This window comes from Bombus terrestris, chromosome 2, assembly GCF_910591885.1.
Source record: "Bombus terrestris chromosome 2, iyBomTerr1.2, whole genome shotgun sequence".
Classification (NCBI taxonomy): Eukaryota; Metazoa; Arthropoda; class Insecta; order Hymenoptera; family Apidae; genus Bombus; species Bombus terrestris.
In genome coordinates this window covers 17,647,575-17,667,962 of record NC_063270.1, presented here as the reverse complement: position 1 = coordinate 17,667,962, position 20,388 = coordinate 17,647,575, and the positions used below count along the sequence as shown (strand labels likewise).

Below are 20,388 nucleotides of genomic sequence, written 5' to 3'. Positions count from 1 at the left end.
GATAAACACATGGCATTTAACAGTAGCGTCTCAAATCTGCGAATATTATATTATATTATATATAATATCACAAGTGTAAAAACTCTTATAGTAACACGATAGTAAACATACACAGGATAATAAACGATACTTCAAAGAAAGAAAGAAAGAAAGAATTATATGTAGAATATATCCAATAACGCATGAAATTTACAATCGATCCGAGATGCATCAGATATATAAATATCCGTTCGAAGACAAGGCAATTAAGCAAAAAAATTCAAATCAAAGTTTGCTCTATCTATAAAAAGAGGAGAATTATAAATATTCAGCGTATTTATTCCACGCGAAAAGGGAAACGTGGAAATGAGATATCAAAATGAAATTAGTATTTGATGTATTAAAACGCGACGTCCGGAAAGGGTCTCACCCTCAAAGGAAGCAGATCGTTCGATTTTAATCAGATAAATGTCAAAGTAGCTCGATAAAGAATCACGCAGCCTAGAATGGACGTATCTCCGGCTGAAAAACGTGACGGGAAACCCAGCATGAGAAAGACTTTCCCCTGCACATATTGATCAGCGACAGGGAGAAGGCAGCAGAGAAGGAGGGAGAAGCACGATCTGAATAGGTTACATTCCAAATCCTTTCAACCGCGATCGATGCTCACCCTCCGCAATCCGTAGAATCGTTCTTCTACGGGCGAGCCACGTCGGTCCAAAAGCTGGACTAGAAGGATCTAATTGTGAGGTACGAAGCGACTGGAATTCCTGTGCAAATGTAAACAACGCGGTTAATAGTGTGTCTGGTTTGTGAAGTTAGGTACTCTAATGCACTGCTAGCATTCCTAGTCCTTAGCGATAGAAAAAAGGGTACGCAATGATCATCAGGAAATCTTAACTAGAATGTAATTATTAAAGAATGAAAATTATAATTTTTATGACAAGTATTTTATTAATCTATAATTTAAATTTTAAGACAAAAACACAAGTTTCCGTTGAACAGAATATTCGTGACAGATAATAGTGCATTTACGATTCATCGTCGAATGTTTAATTCTCTACTTAGAAAATTAAGTTTAGAGTTCAATTCGAAAGGTTTCCTTCCTCCAAATGAAATTAAAACTCAATCCATATCGTAGAACTACGAACCAGATATTCCAGAATTCTCGAAAAATTTCATGAATAGGTTTCGTCAGTTCCATAATTCAAGCTTTAAAATAGAAATGTAATTTTCCTTTTGTCCGAATATTTCCGATGGCTTCTGTAAATTCACGTTTTTATTAAATCTCCACTCCGAATCTATAGAGTTAAGTCAACATTTAAGTCCGGAAGAAAACCGTACGAACGACTTCGATTCATTTTTTCCGAATCAGATCCAGGCGCTATCCATATCGATAAAACCACAAACTCCGCAATTCTAGAATATCAGCCTCCGCAAGGCCACAGTTCCATTAACTTCCTCACGCTAATCACCAAATTACTTTTCGAACGTGAATATACCGAGGCTCTACGTAAAGATCAACCGTAGTCCCAGAAGATCCGCAAATCCAACCTCCATAAGCTTCCCTCTTCGACGCTCGAGAATAGCCAGAAATCCCCGATAGAATGATCGTAATTAACCCAAAAAAGATGAAGAAAGGGGACACGATATCTCGAGGACAATTCACGAGAGCGTAGGTGGCAAAGTCTCACGAGACCAGCCCGGTCAGCCAGCCGTGGAAAGAGCACGACATACGAGGGCCAACATGGCAAACAAAGTATCGCAAACTTTCTCTTGGGAGATCGGTGGCAGCAGAAGTAAGTGCAAAAGGGAATGCCGCGGAGTGCACAGATGCGGCGCATGCATTATGTAAGCAGCGAGAAACAGACGAACACGAAATGTCCGTGGGCTTCCTCACGACGATACCTTACATCAAAAAACCAATGGAGGCTGTTTTTTAGAGGAACAGGATGCCTTATCATTTTCTAGACGGCTCGATTTTTACCTGTATAGTTATACAGTTTATACAAATAGTCTAGACACTTTACAACAAAAAACCGATGCATGATTGCTTTCTAGAAGAAGAAGAAGAATATTTTCTGATTATTTTCTAGGCGAATCGATTTGTAGCTGTATAGTTATACAATTTATATAATTAATCTAGACGCTTTAAGACAAAAAAATCGATGAATGGTCGTTTCCTGGAAGAAGAAGATGCCTGATCATTTTCTAGACGGATCGATTTTTAGTTATATAGTTTATATAATTAATCTATACATAGTTGAAATTGTGTAATTTTGTATGCCAATGACGAACAATATTGTATGACAAATTGAAAATCATAGGGGCCGTGAAGCAAGATTTTGAGAAGCTGAATTCAGTGTCATAGGTATCTCAACTTGGAAATATATCACCCCTTTAATGCGACGAAGAAATGAAATTTCATGATGAAGTTTTTATTTCATCCTCTGTCACGATACCTTTTCAGCACATGAAATAATATAATTAACTTTATACAATAATAACTGTAGAACGTCCTTTTATGACAACTGGTAATACTCAGCTCTTGGTATAGGATTTTTAAAAGAATATGAGAAAAAGGAGAACAAAATTAAATTCGAAGTAAATGATATTTGAAATAGAAATTCCAATCTCTACAAGATCTATGAGAGTGGCTGACTAATTTATGGAAATGATTGGTTTGTTATAGTTTTAGAAATTTCAATTTTTTTATTAAAATTAGATTATTTGCATGATCTAATGCAAACAAATTTTATACTTTATTATTTCTTTGCTATATATTTAATTTTGTAAAAACTGAAGCGCTGATCGATCGTAAAATAGAAATAAATTTCAGTTGATGTGAAAAGATAAAGTCGAGTGCACAAGTAGGATAATCTTTCGTTACGGGATGAATTAAAGAACACGATAAGAATGATGATATTGTCAAGGCGTTCGAGTGAATCATTCATACGGTCTAGACGCGATGTTTTTCACGAGGTAGGCTCTAGAAATCTCACGGAAATCAAAGATTATAAATGTGAAGTGTCATAAAGCGTACTAGACACGGACATTCATTTTATTTTGTTTCGGCTCATGAACTTCATGTGCAATTTATCTCTCGACACAAATGAACGGATAAATTCAAAATTTATCTATACTGCTCAAAAATTATTCTAGAAAACAGCGTCAGAGGGGAAACGCTTATTATTTCAAAGAAGTAAAGTGGATTGAAATTTCGTGTAAATTTTTCAAGCCCTCGAAACGTTCGACTAGATACCGTATCGCGTTGAAGAGATCCTTTTCCCCTGGAAAAAACAATAATTACGCTGAGAACAGGTGCGCTAAAACTTCGACGATATACACTCTCGTTTACCAGCGCTTCGTGAGTTGCGATAAATTCACCGATTATGTTTTCCTAGCGTATAAAAATGCAGCTATCTCGCACCGAAAGTAACTCTAAAGGGAAAAAGAATATCGCGATCTTTCGATTCAACTGCTGTCTTTTTCAATTGCTAACGCTTAAATCGCGCCGTAAATAGACTCTTGATTAAAATTTACTTCTGCGAAGGATATCCTCTAAAACGCATTAGTCGCAAAATAAGCAGAAGCTCAAACAAAATTCTCTCTCTAGGAAATTACTCGAATTTCCTTCTGTTACCGTAAATTCCGCAATAATTTCCCTTAAATTGTACAAAAACGGGCTTTAACACGAGCAATTTCATTCTAGCCGGCGATGAACACGTATTCCGGCCAAACTTCTTCGGGCTCCTATCGCAAAAACCATCGACCTTAGCTCGGCGACGACGTAGCGTAGGTTTCTCCCCTTCTTTCTTTCTTTCTTTTTTTTTTTTCTTTTTCAATCAAGCTTAATTTCTAACGCCGGCTAGACAGGATTTATGCTCGGCTACCGGGAAGCGATGAACGTGCGTGCCTATGAGACTGTCGCGTGTTTTATGTCGGTTAATCTCGTAAAAATTCATGCAAAATAACGCTCGTGTTTCATCCGTTGCCCGTTCTTCTCCGTAGCCGGAGGCACGTTTTCCATTGTTCAGCCGCGGTCCGACTTTCACGATGCATTTAAAGCGACTTTAGTGAGAGGGACGCGAGCAAGAACCGGCTGGAATATTTTGTGCTCGGTAATAATGCGATCAACCACCGGTGCAGGGCTTATCGTTCGTCCACGGATACGGAGACAAGCTGTTCCATGGAAAACCAGCGGGAAAAAGCCTTTAACCAACGGGAGAAGAGCTGGTTTGTGGTTTAAAGCTAAACAAAACGCGCCGATGAAACTTGTTGAATTTCTTCTTCGTCGGTTTAATAATATGCAGAGGTTGAATTGTTTCAGTAGTTGGTGATCAAGCAGAATTGATTTTTTGGTCATTGCGTTTGAAAATATGTAACGTTTGAAAAGATTGAAAGCATAAATTCATCGGCATTCGGAGGACAAATTGATAGAACTCATCATTTTCTTATGTAAAATATAGAAATAATCGACAGATTGTACTATCGGTGTACTTAAAATATTTACTATCAACCAAGTTTACAAAAAGCCCTCGACTAACAAAGTAACAAACAATTCAAACAAACTAACCCAAAAAGGCCTCGAAACTTTTATCCAGCTAATCACTGATTACGCCTTGAAAAAAAACAAATTTCATCCTAAATAAACTCCACATCGTAAAACCAATTATTGATTTCATTCACGATCCACGTACACCAGCTACACGTGACAGCATAAAAACGGACGACCACGATTATCCATACGAGTAGGACACAGCACGCGCCGTTTAATCCGCGTCCATGCGTAGACGAGATACATCGAGGATCAATCGAGGGCACCAGGGGTTGTTGAGTAATTTAATCTCCGCGTGGCATCAGCGGCCAACTAAAAGCCACTCTGCCCGTTAGGAGGACGACTAATGAAGCGACTCCACACTGTGTCGACGATCATCGGGTCCCTCCAGCTTCCGGCAAAATCAAATGCCGTGGTACTCGCGATCGAGCGTTCGCAGCACTTAATACAGGGCAAACAATCACGACGAGAGATCCGCGCGTATAATTTCCGGCAGAGTCAATAATAATTGATCAGCGATCGCCGTAGACGAGGCACGGCGCTGGATTAAGCCGCGGTTCGACCGCCATTGTTTCCGCATCGAATTAAAGCCGTTTACTTTGGCCTTCGATTCGTAGCTCGTTAAAGCAGCGGCCGAGAATGAAAACCGATTGTCAAGAAGCCGAGATTATGATTGTTAATGCCTTGTTATTCCTCGGGGTTGTAACGGCTTCTATTCAGTTGGGCGGTATATACATTTAAGGTAATTGCCGGTATATATTGATTTTGAGATTGTAGGAGAAAGAAAAATTTGATATGTCATTTTAACTGGCTGGGTAGTTCTCGTGTTAATACATATCCTTAAAGTAGAAATTAAAAATTAGAATGTTGCGATCACACTGCATTTATGGCATGTTTGATGATACAATAATGCGAAGAATGCACACAATATACAGAAATGTGTATAAAATATTGAAAGTGTCATTCGCAATATTTAACGGATAGAACGTTTTTCTATCTAAATTCCATTTTGTAAATTATATTTACGAAGAATACGAATTTGCGTAAATATCCGCAGTTTAGTTATAACAGAAAAACGATAGAATAATTTTTATTATAATTCTACTGTAATTGCCGAATCTTTATGTTGCAAACATATTCTTGTTCGTAACATGTAGAAAAATCTTTAAAGCTTTAAGGAAACCTCTAGTATGCGCTTAAAATGAAGAATCGTGCATATCAACAATGATTTTTTCATACATTTCGTTGACAATAGAAAAATACAATTAAGTCTGAAATGATCGAAAGAACACGGCAGAGTTGACCCTATTGTTCAGTGGTGCTTGTCTTTGTTAGAAAAGAGTTAATATCAATGAAAAGTTGAATTTCAGTGTATGTACGTACACGATGAATAAATTGTCAGGTGGCAACAACTATTGTATGGTCGTTACTTCGTTGCGCTTCGATACGTCCCAGCAATTGTGTACATGCGCTACTTAAGTAGAGTGGACAGAAACTAGTCTGACAATCATTACACCATGCAATAAATTGCTTTACTTACTCACGATGTTAACTTGGTTTTAGATGTTAAGTGACTCGTTCCCCGTTCGTCAGTTTTACAGTTGTAAGTGGTGTCCTAATGGTTCTGTAACACTAATTGTAAGAATTTAACTCCGACATTTTATACAAATTTACATTAAATTCTTATTCCCGCGTTTGTGCAAGAATTACTAAACTACGGATATTTATACATTTTTGGCAAATTTAAAGATGTAAAAATGCACAGAATTCACACGGTGTATCAGAATATACGAAATATTTAAAATATAAAATATTTCTATTTCCTTCTCTTAGTCGATACGAATTAGCATAAACGCCCCAGTTTAATAATTATCTATATTTTACTTACGTTACCCTGATCAAAATATCATTAATTTGAACCAAATTTATCACCAAATTTTAAATGCATAAAATACATACAATGCACTGAACGAAGAATAACAGAAAAAAGTAATAGGGAAAGCTAAAAGCAACGATGAAAAATAAGTCTAGGAAAATAAACTCTCCGTCAGAAAAACACAACGTCATATCACTCCATACGAACGAACCGAAACTTTCATGCAAATTGCAAGGAAGAAAGAAGTTCCACGTGTATGTGAATATGACGCATAGGGATGGTTGGTCCGCGTATAGTTCGCGTTAAAATCTCGTTTGAGTGACGTACGAGCCACGATTGGTGTCTGACAATCTTCTCGAGAAAGGTATTCGAAAAGACTGGCACGCTACGTTCTGCCTGTCCTACCTGGTTTGCACAGGAAAAGTACACACTGGATGGATCCCAACGTTCGCATATCAGAAATTCGCGAATGAAAGTTAAAAATGTTAAGAAAGTTAAAGAGTCATTCTACCAAAACATTGACGCGATCTTTTCTGCCAATTTAATAACGTTGCCTCGTATATTGGAAGAATTCGAGTAACCTGTTCAATCGAATATAAACCATACTTTACTTCTTGCCACAATTTTTCTTAAAAAGACTCTTTTAACATTAAGAGTATCGATGACCGAAATATAAAACAAAGAAATCAGAATGCAAAGGAAAGACAAGTCTTTATCTGTATACTTTACCAAAAGAACTCATTCGTATGTCCAAAAAAAGTAACATTGTGAACCGATAATTTCATGAAAAATGTTGTCAACCCTGTTAGTTGTGCTGGTTAAGGTGAATAACGAAACGTAAGAAGAAAAATTGATGTGTGAAATCTATGCTTAAGTTTCGAAGCACAACGATCAAAAGTAATAACGATACGTATGGAAACCGAGATTCTTGAAAAACCAATAACGGAATTTCGATGGAAAAATCGAATTTCGTGGGAGCATTATGCGGCGTAACATCGTAGTGTATGCGCGGCTCGCGAGTGAAATTTCAACGAGTTTTTGTTGTCTCACCCGAGTTCGTCTCCAACGTTTACCCGATTCGCCGCGAAATGCGATTCGCTATGCTCGTCACATTTTTCTCCTATTTTTCCCTCTTCCCTTTTATTCATTGTTGTTTTCCTTCTTTTTGAGTTGCAGGGATCTCTTGTTCATTTCGTATATACGTCAGCTTGACGTATAAATAACGGTGTAAATAACATTAACATTGTAGGTGGTTGTTCGAGACATGAAACCACGGTTGCTCATGTGAAATTATGTTTAAACTTTCCTTCGTTATTTATGCTTGTTTGCTACTCATTAATTATCAAACGTTGCCCCGTGCAATTATAAATTTTTCCAAGTTTTTAATCAAAGAAATCGGAAACCGCTCGCGCTTCAACGTTCCTTCGTTCGGCTTACCATCACACGAGGCTAACGTAGCATAACCGCGGGTGAAATTATAACTTTGCTAATTTCGCAAATACCAGCCTCACTGAAGCAAGTTTTGTGTCAATAACGCAGTTAATCTTCCGGTTTCCCAAATATGTATATATACAGTGACTCGCGACAATATTCGGATATTCTTCAAAACAGAATAACTTTCTTAAAACTGGACCAAACGACGACTTCTTTTTAGAGTTTACAAGCATTACTTGACTAGATGATATGTGAAAAGAATCTTGAAAAAATTGCTATTGATTGCAATTGAGTGGGGAAGAAATTAATAAAAAAATTTTTTACGACATTTTTATCTGAATCTGTAGTGAAAATTTGAACAGTACATTTTGTAGATTTATTTTATTTACAACACATGGTGAAAATTTTATAGAAATGAATTAACGCTGCTGTGAGTTACAATGGTTAAAAATGGTGAAAATCTCAGTTATTGGCCAGAAGCTGCAATAATTTTAAATTTTAAACATCTTTCGATGTTGGTTGCTTATTTCCGTATCAACCGATTTCAATGAAATTTTCTGCGTGTATAAAACTGATATAAAAATGTCTTAAAAAGCGATCTTTACCATTTTCCTTGTGATTCCGAACAATTGTAATATTCTGAAAAATTTCATTTACATGTCATTTAGTAAACTAGAGGAGATTGGTAAACTAATTCTTCTAACTTCTCAAAAAGACTCGAGTCGTTTGACCCAGTTCCGAAAAAGTGATCTTGTATATATTCGCCGCTTTGTCGTGCTACGATGACCGAGACCAACGCCTTGTATCGCTAATTAAACGGAGCATTATAATTTCCAAAATCATATTAACTCGGGAACAAAAGAGTGAATCCATTTAAAAACGAATTTCCTAGGTTCGTGATGTTTAATGGGATACTGTAATTTTTAGAGGCGCGCTTTTGTGCCTCAAAACTCATTAAGTAACTCTCAAACGATGTAACCGACTCGGTGAATCTATGGGATATTGCAGGATCTGAAGGATATTATGAATTGGATGAGTTCAGAAGTTCGCAGAGCTACGAAACTTCGAGATGTCTTTCCAGAGATGGTAAACGTTTCAGCGATCCCAAAAGTTTATAAGGGACTTCGAAGAACTCGGAGATCTTTGAAAATCGATTTTGATATGTCTCAAAAAATTGGGAGATTCTTGGACGTTGGGTAGGATTGAGAAATTAAAGAATTCCGGAATTCGAAGGCTGCTAAAATGATACGAAGATCTCCGAATGGTCTTTGGCCTCTAAAAAAAATCTCTGAAATAATATTTTTAAAGTCGAAGAAATAACTCTTTAAATATTTCATCCTCGGATATTCGCAGGTTTTACATACATATCTGAAATTATTCAAGGCTCTTTATGAGGAACCACTCTCATTACCATGCTGAATTTTACAAGAACCTTTGATACCATTCTCTAAAAGTCGGAGAGATCACTCTTACAATTTCTTATACATTTAAACGAGCTAAATTTAGATTTTCATATCTAATTTCTTATCTGTGTCAAGCTTCCATATGCTCGCATTATTACTCTCTCAAGAATTTTGTACCGCCTTAAAAGTTAAAAATAGTATTTTTATGACAGCTCGTAGATTCATAAAATTCACATAACCTTCTTCATAACCGATTTAATTATATTAATCTCCTTTATATGGAATTACTTTATTATTGTTCCGAGTCTCATAAAAATTTATTGACACTTTTAAAATCCAGAAAGGTAACCGTAAACCGATATCCCATAGACCCATAAAATTCACATCACTTTTTTCGTAGCCGATCTTAATCGTATTAAACTTCCCTATATTATTCAGAAATAATACAATTCCGAAAGAGACGTCAGTTGTTATCGCTCGACGTCATGGACGCATCAGACTATACGTTACGACGTAGTTTTCTATTCGCTTTTTAATCACGCAACTAATTAATTTACTGGGAAATCGGTCGAATACGGTGTCGCGTCCGCCAAGCCAAAAACCGTGTTAATTTATTCCATCAATTAATAACCGTCCGATGGCACGCGACAAGACGTTATCATGGGACAAAACCGTTGCGGCAAACATTGACTTATCACTATACGCTGTCTCATGGAGGATTCAGGCGTGGGTTATCGCGAGACACCGTTCCCAGGACGTTCATTTACAACTTCGAGCCGAGCAAAATGGAAGTGAACGACGTGGAAAATTTACATGGCGCTTTGTGCCACTACTTGCCCAACTTACATACATCGCGTGGAAACGTAGCACACGTAAGCTTGTCAAGTATATGGTGAGACGTACCGCTTTGACATAAAGGCGCCGGCTTCATAATTCACGGGAAACTTCCTTCGGGCGTTTCGACTTAGCGTCATAAAAGAAAAGAAACGAGTAGGATACGAGAAAGAGAAACAGAGTGATGGAAAACGATGTCTGTAGGAGGACTTCACTTTCCTTTGTGTGTGTGTGTGTGTGTGTTTGTCCTTACCGGAAAATCCTTGTGAATTCTATTCAGAGTCCTCGGGAACAAATCGAAGCGAACATTATTCATAATAGCCGGCTGAGCAAACGTGCCAAACGCCGCGTTTATTATTCACACGGCCGCATTCTGAGAGAAGCGACTCGACTGAAAGACGTTCGACGTTCTTCCGTTACTATCGACTCTTGAGAAATACCAAACTGACAATAGCAGAATTTCAAATGGGATGAAATTGGTTTCCTTTAGTGATTGCTCGCAGGTGTTTGCATATCTACGTACGATAGTCTCTTTTTATTAGCTGCCAATCTATTACGCAACTTTAAGATCATTTTTCGACTTCTTCAACTTTCTTTAAATTCTTATTATCTAAATCGAGAATTTTTAAGTTATCATGACGAAACACCGAAATATAATTTCTATTAGACATAACTTACATCCGGGAGTTCTAACAACTATACCTTTACTAGCCTTTCGAAAATATTATTACTACCTTGCGGATGTCTATCCATTTATGAAAACTTGAAGGCTGCAAAAATATAAAAGATATTACGCTACGTGTAAAAATAAAATAAAACGTTAGAGAATACTCTCGGTAATATTTGGTGGGTCAAGAACTAATGATTTTAAGCGCAAGCGGGCTCGTGCGATAAAAGTCAGAATCTCTCGTCAGATCCAAGAAGAGCGAGAAAACGATCGAGCGCAGGTATGTTTGCTTCTGAATTACACACGGTTCGGCTCGTTGAAACCACGGGGAGCATCCGTTCGAAGATATCCGATGGAAGATAGAGCCGCGAGCTTTACGACATTTCTGATAGCAGTCATGTGATTTACAGCCGGTCTCCACGGAACGACGTGTTTTCCGCGAAGAAATGACGCGAATCCCTCCTTCGCCTCCCTCCCATCCACACACACACACACACATACACACACACACAGAGCTTACGAATTACTACCTGCTAGCTAGCTAAGGTGGCTGCTGTGTAAAAGCAGATTCTATTTTCGTTTTTCCTCTCGTTTCCTTTCTTTTCTTCTTTTTTTCTTTTGCAGATATGTCGAGCCGAAAAGGTACTCGTCTAATGGCAGAGATATGACGGTCGTTCTCAGACGAGCCACCATTGGCCTCACCGACGAGGAATACATGGACGTCTCTTATTACTTTCACGATGGTAAGCCGACTATCTTTCACATCTTTTCAACGATTCGAACGTTACGTATAAAAGTATCGGAGAGGTTTTTAGATCGTTACATCGCTGTTTTCAATAAGATCTTGCCAGTTTTCAGGTCCTAATGGATAATAGGTTTACTTCGATTCTTGCAACTGTCATACGTACATGGTATATGGAGAAATAAACGTTGTTTCATTGAGTTTTTTTTTTCGATGGAAATTGAACGATAGTTGCCTGTAATTTTATAAACGTTATCAATAGACTATAGATATTTATACAAACTCATATGTTTACGGATATTGATAAAAGCTCGAGTCAAAATAATTGTTCTATAAGAAATGTCATCAAATTTATTTCACTTTTCATACTTTATGTATTTTTGTATCTGTGCTCATACCTGCATATTTACATTTGTCGCAAGTGTATAAAAATTCATAGTTTAACTGTAAGGTTAGCAGGAAATTTTATGTGAAAACAGAAAGAAAATCGGTAAATGATCAATATGTAATAATTTGTGTTTTGAAAGCTACGTAGCCAAGTATCTGCTTCTTCTACTTTATTTTATTACCACCATGTTACAAGCTGACGTCAAACGATCTGATTCGTAAGAATGGCTGGTTAGCTGCTTTCAAATTGAAATGAAAAGGTATAGTCAATTAGAATTTCTTCATCCCGTCAAGCAAACAAAATTCCAATTATACAAGGTTAATTAAGTATTGCGTAATGAATAGGAGGGAAAGAACACAATATGCAGCCGAGATATTTGAACCACCTTTTACTCCACAGTCAGCAAAGGTGTACGCGTAATCAACGCTGATTGTTCGATAAAAAAAGTAATGCGACTGATTGCTATACAATTAGTATGTTAATGCAAATGATATTCGAACAAAGGACCATTTTCATCCAACTTTCTTCGATATATTTCCTAATAAAAACACGAACGCAACTCGATCATATCGAAAGAATGGTATTGTTTCGCCATTAAAATTTCAACCTACTCTACGTGTACCCTCGTTAACTTGTACTTTCTCCATAAAATAATATACAGTCGATCAAAAAGAAGTCGATGAAACATTTTTTAATTAAAACGAACTGAGCAAGGAATTTTCATTCGTGTCCAATGCTTCGAGGATTAATTTACGCGGAGGATACGATCGATACGAGAAAGAAGAGAAAAATCATGCGGCAGTATCTATGCGATAGATCAATTATTTTGACTTCTATTCTTCGATCGAGCTATCCGAGACCAAGTGCTTTAGTCTGGCTGCTAATTACCAACGACTAATTACTGCCCCTGTAGGCCGATGTATCGGACCATCCGAATCCTTAACCGGATGAATATAGATACGTCCGTGCACATGATAATCCGAGAACCTAGTTGGCTCGTGGCCAAGAACGTAGCACTATCCATACAGCTGCATTTACGGTCATTGTAGGCGTACAGCGAGCGTACAACTCGCGTTTCCTAAAATAATATCCGAAAAAAGAACTTAATTTAACACTCATGAACATGTGATTTAAATTGAGATAGTGATATTCAAATCTTGCAAAAGCAAAACTGATCAACTCTGTCTTTTAGTAGCTTTTTAATTTCATTACAATAAGTTACTATTCGATCAAAGTTCGATTCTCAAAAGACAAAATAAACGAGTTAATTCGCTACAAGAAGATGACTTTAACAACAGCAAATTTCAAAATACATTGAAAGAATATCATCATTTTCTCCTGCCTTTTAATTGATCGTAATCAATGTTAATCACATGAATGCAAATTAACGATCAATGTGTATTTTTCTAAATTTCTTATACCTCAAAATTAGTATTCCTAAATTAATAACACATTTCTATTAAAATTAGTAACCCCAACTCGCAATTATAAAAGTTGACAAGCAGAACAGACAACAGAACACCGTTATCTACCATTCAGTTTGTTCTATTCTTTGAATAATCAATTTATTAGCACCAAAGTTTATTCTTGGATCTTTTTATACCTCTATATACCTATAGTTAGACACGTAACCATCCGATAGAACAGAACCATAAGATGCTGCCATAATGTTACCCAATGGTGGCGAAAAGAGACGGGAACTATTGGTCGTTCGATCGAACGGCTATGAATCTTTTATTGGGTCCGATTATCGCCGTTCACTCCTTCGTAAAGTTTTCTCTTCTTGATTCTCTTGAAAAATTTGGAAGGCGATGGAAAGGTCTGGTACGAGACGAGGGTTGGAAAGTGGTGCCAAAAAGTTTACGAGAGCTTCCTATTGTCTGATAATTTGTTAAGTAGAAAAGAAGCGTGAAGATAGGTTCGTTTATATTTAAAGAGATATTCTATCCTACTTTGAAAGTAGATTATTCTGTAAAGCAGCTACTTATACTAATCGCAAGTGTGGCTTAAATCTTACGCGGAGAAAAAGAATAAGAATTAAATTGTACGATTTCTTATTCGAATCAAGTTATATTAAGTTAATTAAAATTATCTAATTAAAAATAAAACGCGATAAGCTGTGAAAAAGTTATTGACAACCCCCATATCTGATAACTCCATATAGTGTCTTTCGGCTCAAAAGGGGCGGAAGATCTTCGATATTATACTACGTCTTTACCATGTAGCAAAGATAAGAGCCTTTGACGTAATACTGCTACATCCTTTGTCATGTATGCTACCTTAATAACGGAACCTTGGAACAAAGGATGCCGAATACGTAAATTTTCTTTGTTCTAAATTTCATGTATAATTTAACGAAACGTAATTCGCTTAGATTCAATGAAAAAAGATTGCATGTGGTAATTTAAAAGAAGTAAAATAAAGTAAAGCGTCGAATTTGATCGTGATCGTATAAGGAGATCGTAATATATCGGAACGAACATATAGATGCGCGATTTGAATTTGATTGTCGTATGAAGTTAAGCCGAAAAAGAACCGCGTATGCAAATACGGACACGTTCATTACACACCTGCACCGATTTTATTCGCCTTTATGGGGTGTCCATTAAATGGAAATCGATAATCCAGCCTGGATTTATCCTGTGTCGCGCACAGAAAAACGCAATCATCCGAAAAATCACTCTTACGCCGACGCAGACGCGTAATGATAAACGATGAAAATCGTCAGACTCCCCGATGAATATTTAATAAAACCAGCATCTCGTACCAATCCCTGTACGAGGACAGAGTTAAACGTAGTGAAACTCTGATAACCCATTGCTGAACTACCTAAATTCGAAACGTGCAATTTATATGAACAGACTTTTCCGACCTATTTCAGTCTTCTCTTTGGCGTTTTTATCTGGCTACCTTGTCGCGCATTATTTCCTACTTGTTCATTTTACGAACAGTAACTTAATAATTACTAATATTAGCGAATCGATTAAACACAAGCGAAAAGTAATATTGGTACGTGGCCGTTTCGACAAGTCCATGGAAAACTTTTTCCGGACATGTTGGCCATTGATTAGGTTTTTCAATTTCGATTGCGACCACGGAGTCGGACTTATCGATCGAGTGACGAACGCCGTGTTCAGACACGCGTATACCGCGTGTAAACGTAATAACGTTGACGAACGACCACGACATCCGTCAATCATCGTCAAATCGATGCCGGCAGTTTGTCGCCATGCTGACTTTCAATTCGTGACATTTTCCCGTTATTAACGGTCACCAATTTTTTTCTCCGGACACCATCATTGTGTACTGATGACTTTGTGTTACGAAATAATGCCATCGAGCGCTACTGTTTGCCGATGGATCGAAAGCACGGCGCAGATCGATCTATCAAACGTTTGGTGAATGGAAAGTCATTAATTATTCTTTTTAAATATCAATTTAAAATGTGAAAATATCTTTCTAAATATCTTAAACGATCAAAGAGAATGAATTGTGCAGATGATGAGTTTCATACGTGCGTGTCCCTTAAATGTTTTAACTTGTTTAAATTCTGCTTAATTTTCACTTGAATTTTCACTCTAATTTATGAATTTGCAATTTTGAAAAGCTTGCGATTTTCACTAAAAATTGGAAGCAATATTTTTCCTTTTCTTTTTAGTTAGAAACATAGTTTTGGATGTCACAAATGTATAATCTAAATTAATCTTTTATTTTTAGAAGAAAATGTACATAATATATATTCACAATATCGTATCATTTTCTAAAAGATTGTTTGTACATGGAGAAGATTTACTCTACGATGAAATCCCGAAACGATAATAAAGACATGTCAGATTGATCGACGAACCACGATATCGTCATGCATTTATGCATCCGACCCAAATATTATACGAACATTGACTCGACTTCTCGATTAATAGAATATTCTTTTGAGAAAGAATGTACGGCCTAGAATAACACTATCGTGCAATTTTTCTCGCATGCAAATTCACCGATTGTCGCTTTTAGGATCGGTATTGCCGTAATACCAAAGGACAATCTATCGGTGCGTAAAATTTTATCTCATCCAGAGAGACCGATTTCCTTATATACGAAAACTGCTCGACCACCGACCTTCGCTCGCGATGGCCTCGCGAAATTTTCGCATACGAAACGAAACGTGCAAATTTCGCTTTCGCGGCTGTTCTCCACGAAAACGCATCAAAGTAATAAATTCGTTCGATATTCCGGCGAAAAAAGAAGATATGAAAAAGAAGGATCAAAGTATTTCCTATAAACTTGCTGGGACTGAAAATAAGAGTATTTTTTTGGTAGCTACTTTTTCATACAACTCCTTTTTCTGAAGAAAAAGATTTGCGGAAAGATCTCATTTAGCGTCGCTGCTTTATTCGAAGATATTCCTCAGAAATCAGGACTTTTACGTATTTGTAGATCTATTACAAAATCGGATCCTATTTTTTTATTTGTGCAACTTTTGAGACTCGGTGAACGGAACTTTGAATCAGGCACAACTTTATATCCAGGAAATATTTAGTCAATTGAAAGAAATGTGTGATTTTGTAATGTTTGTAGGAGTTTGTTAACGTTTCGTAGAAATGATCAGATCGATGAAAATTTCAAAATTATTTGAAAGCATCTTACAGTTTTTTTAAACCGACACTGCTTAATTTTATCATCAGTTATTTTTCGTAATTCAAATAATTCAAAGCTCGACGTATTTCTCAATCGAGATAAAATGAAGCCTGTAAAATATAAAATAAAATGAAATAATCGAACAAATCGACATTCGACTATTTATAGATACAAATATTAAAAAACTGCAAATGCTGCGGAGGAACGTGCAAAGTACATATCCATATATTCGATTTCATAACATTTGTTTACATAAGTATTTGACTGTAATTAAAAAGTGAGATATTTCATATCACCATGGAAGCGTGTAAATAAACGTGAAAGATTTTTTTTCAATATAACTGTATTATTGTTACGATAAATTAAAAAGACAATTTATTAAAAATAAATCTAAAAATGGGATGCAAAATCAACATATGTATATTTCTGTATCATTCTACGTACGATATGTATAAATATTCGAATTGCATTACGCTAGTCTTAATAAGTATAATACGATCGTAAAAGATCGAAATACACAGACACGTTTTGTGAAATCATATCTTAAACAGGCATTGCATATACGAAACGAATATGCAAAACGAAAATGTCCTTAAAATGAAACTCGAGGAAAGAACTTAGAGGAAGGAAAAGAAGTTAGAAACATGGAAAAGTTAGCAAAAATAGGTGATATCGGAGTGTTCTCGCAGCGAAAGTTCCCTTGTTTCCGTGCATACACGAGACCGATGTCTTCTGAAACTCTTGGAGGAGAACTTGCGTAAAGAAAGAACGAGAAAGGAGAAATGTTTCTATTTTCCTGGTAGAAATAAAATTCTTATAATACCAGAGTCTTATGCAAACTGTAATTAAATATCAAACTTTTAATTTCAGTAACTAGTAATAATTATAGCGGAGAAAGGAATAGTTTTGAGTACAAAGGAGAACGTTAGATTACTCGTAATCATAGTTTTTATGTAGTTGTATGCGTTGTTGTTATAATAATTTATACTTTAATCTTGCAAATCTCGAAAGAGTATATTTCTAAATTTAAGAACACCAAACGGTGAAAATTTTAATATAACGCTTTTCCTTATTTACTGCTTCGGATTTAGTAAAATTGTCAAAGAAAATATTATATTATACTCAAAGTATCATCACTTCAAACTTTCAAATACTTCCTTAATTTTTATACAAAAGCTGTAGCGAGAAGTATGTACAGGAATTGCGTTAATAACCATAAGAGAGTGAATCGCTTGTGCAAAATTCCATCTCATCGCAAACATGTTTCCTATTTTACTTTATTAAACACGATTCTGGAAAACTCACAATTAACGCTCATGTTTATTTACTGAGGTCGCATCGCGCGCAGAATTTTGGTTACCCAGCGCAACAACGCGCGGCGAGCTTTTACAACGTGACGAGTTCACGTTTGACGTATCGTTCGCGTCACTGAAATTACTCCGCTAATTTAACCGACATCTCGCCAACGTTGAATGACGAAATCGTCGTGCAACAAAGTATCGCGCGCCTCGATTGCGCGGAAATGAACTTGACGATATAGTACCGTGCATTTGACTTTAATATGACCGTCTATCGGTACAATTTGCTGCAGTTTGTATTACATTTATGTCTTATAAATGATGATATAAATAAAGTTATATTATACTGAGTTTTAACATAAATTCATCCTGTTTTTACCTTTACTAAAGTATATACAAAAACAAGAGGAATTTATGTTACAGTCCAATATTCAGTTTCTCTCGTTTAAATCGTTTTTTCTCTGAAACCTGTGCTCCTGAGGCTTTACTATTGACGATTGTTACCAACTATAAATTATGCATAAAGGTATAGCGTATAAACCTAAAAGAAAGTAAAATGTGAGAAAAAAATAGGACGAAGAATTGTCTTTAAAAGAACACAAATTAATTAGAATACTGGTGTTTAAGTAGAACAGAAAGGTTACCAACCAGACGCGAAACAACCAAATGCAGAGTAAACGGCGCTCGAATACTCGTTTAACCACAATTATTAACTTTCTGTGGTTCAATTTCCACTCAAAGAAAATCATTTTATAACAGAACTACGAAGAAATAAAATAAAAGAGATTAAATATGAAATGGTAAAATTATTTAACGAACGATTTTCGTTAAATATCATGTTGGTTGACGGGAAAGTGATTTATCTTGCAATTTGACCGGTTGTCAAAGTATCGGAAATATATAAAAAAGATAAAAATAATCAACACGAAGTAATTAAAACCGCCGTTTAAGTAGAATGGGAAGATTGATAGTCGGACAGGCCGAACCGCTAAACACAGATTAAACCATCCTCTAATATTCATTTAACCGAAGTTATTACCTCTCTGTAGGTCAATTTTCATGTAAAGAAAACCATTTTACAACAGGATTGCAAAGAAATTGAATAAAACACATTAAATATATTCGATGAAACGTAGAATCGTTTAACGAACGATCTTCGTTAAATGCAACATTCGTTGGAGGGAGAGCGATTTATCTGGCAATTCGACTGGTCATCGGAGCATCGAAAATAGTTTTAATCCTTGCGACGCCGGCTTCGTCGATTGAATTCGTATCGTTCAACGACAGCAACGACTTGTCGATATTTCAGAACGCGAGGGTGGCACTCAACAGCCGGCCAGCGTGTGCGACGTCGAATATTACGGACTGACGTCACCGGTGAAGGGTTCCGTGGTACATCCGGAGCCTCACCGATTATTCGCCATGGAGGGTCCCATAAAATGCAGGCAGCACTTCATTCCAGCAGCTAATCAGTCGGTCATCATTCGCGTAAGTTTCACGATTCTCGTTTGCCCACTCGAATTCAACAATAATCCTTTGACAGAGACATTTTTCGGAGAATGATCGAGTCTATGCTTTTTATATCCCATCCGATATTTTCTACGAACCTCCTGTATTTCTTATTCATTTTAAAATTTCAAACTTCTTAATTCTGTTTTATTTTGTATTTTTTTAAATAGACATAATACTGTACGAATTCATCCACCGATCAATTTGATACTTGGTATTAAATTTTGATACATGTTTCATCGAAATTTCCATATTTCCACGAGGCGATCGAAGAATACACAAAGAAGACTATAAATCATATTTTCAAAATCAATATGTTACAATAATCCTTAGATTTAATTTGCCCCTCTTGGTAGTTTCAAAAATATGGCTCATAATGTAAAAATACCGTACGCCTTGATATAACTTTGGCTTCTACAAAACTTTGTCGACTACGTCTTTGGGCTTAACATGTTCTTTCCACTTTTAGCCATTTTATATTCAAATATTCCTTTTCTAGTCATAAAGCGACATTAAAATCAAAAAAATCCGCAAGAACACACTTATCACTTTTCTTCCTGCAATCTTCATCTGTATATTTCGGAGAATTTGAATCCGAATCTACTTCTACGTCAAGCTCATCGAATTGAATGAAAGAAAAGAAGAAGTTTGCGTGAAAGAGAAGAAGAATGGTGAGAAATTCATAGAACAAGAGAAAGTTCCATGGATTCTTGCGAGAATCTTGGTTAGACAATGCCAGATCGTGAGCGGTCGTGGCAGTCGTTGTTGTTCCTCTGTCCGTAGATCGAGAGCAGCTCGAAGCAGGGTCCGAACAACCCTTGCCAGACCAAGTGCGGAGACAGCGGCTGTCACTGTGTCAGCAACATAACCCTGGAGAACGTGGACCATCTTTTGCTTGTCTCTGAAACCGGTCACATCGTCACCTGCCTCTGTGGAAATTATCAGGTAAACGCTAGACTTCCTATAAACTTTACCTACGGTTACCCGTGAGAATTCCACTGTTCGTTGTCTCCGTGAAAGGAGCACGAGCTTTTCTCAGTCTTTTTATGCAAATATCCTGTGTCTAAA

General features: G+C 36.5%; 1 protein-coding gene across 10 annotated transcripts in view; it reads left to right on the top strand.

Moving 5' to 3' along the window:
• LOC100643756 overlaps positions 1-20,388 on the top strand; it is a 269,723-nt gene that overhangs the window by 239,246 nt on the left and 10,089 nt on the right. For all 10 annotated transcript variants that reach the window (XM_048413828.1, XM_012320389.3, XM_048413823.1 and 7 more), the window contains exons 12-14: positions 11,376-11,494; positions 19,121-19,299; positions 20,104-20,265. In XM_048413828.1, coding sequence (XP_048269785.1) covers positions 11,376-11,494; positions 19,121-19,299; positions 20,104-20,265 — 460 coding nt within the window. The remainder of the gene's footprint in view (positions 1-11,375; positions 11,495-19,120; positions 19,300-20,103; positions 20,266-20,388) is intronic.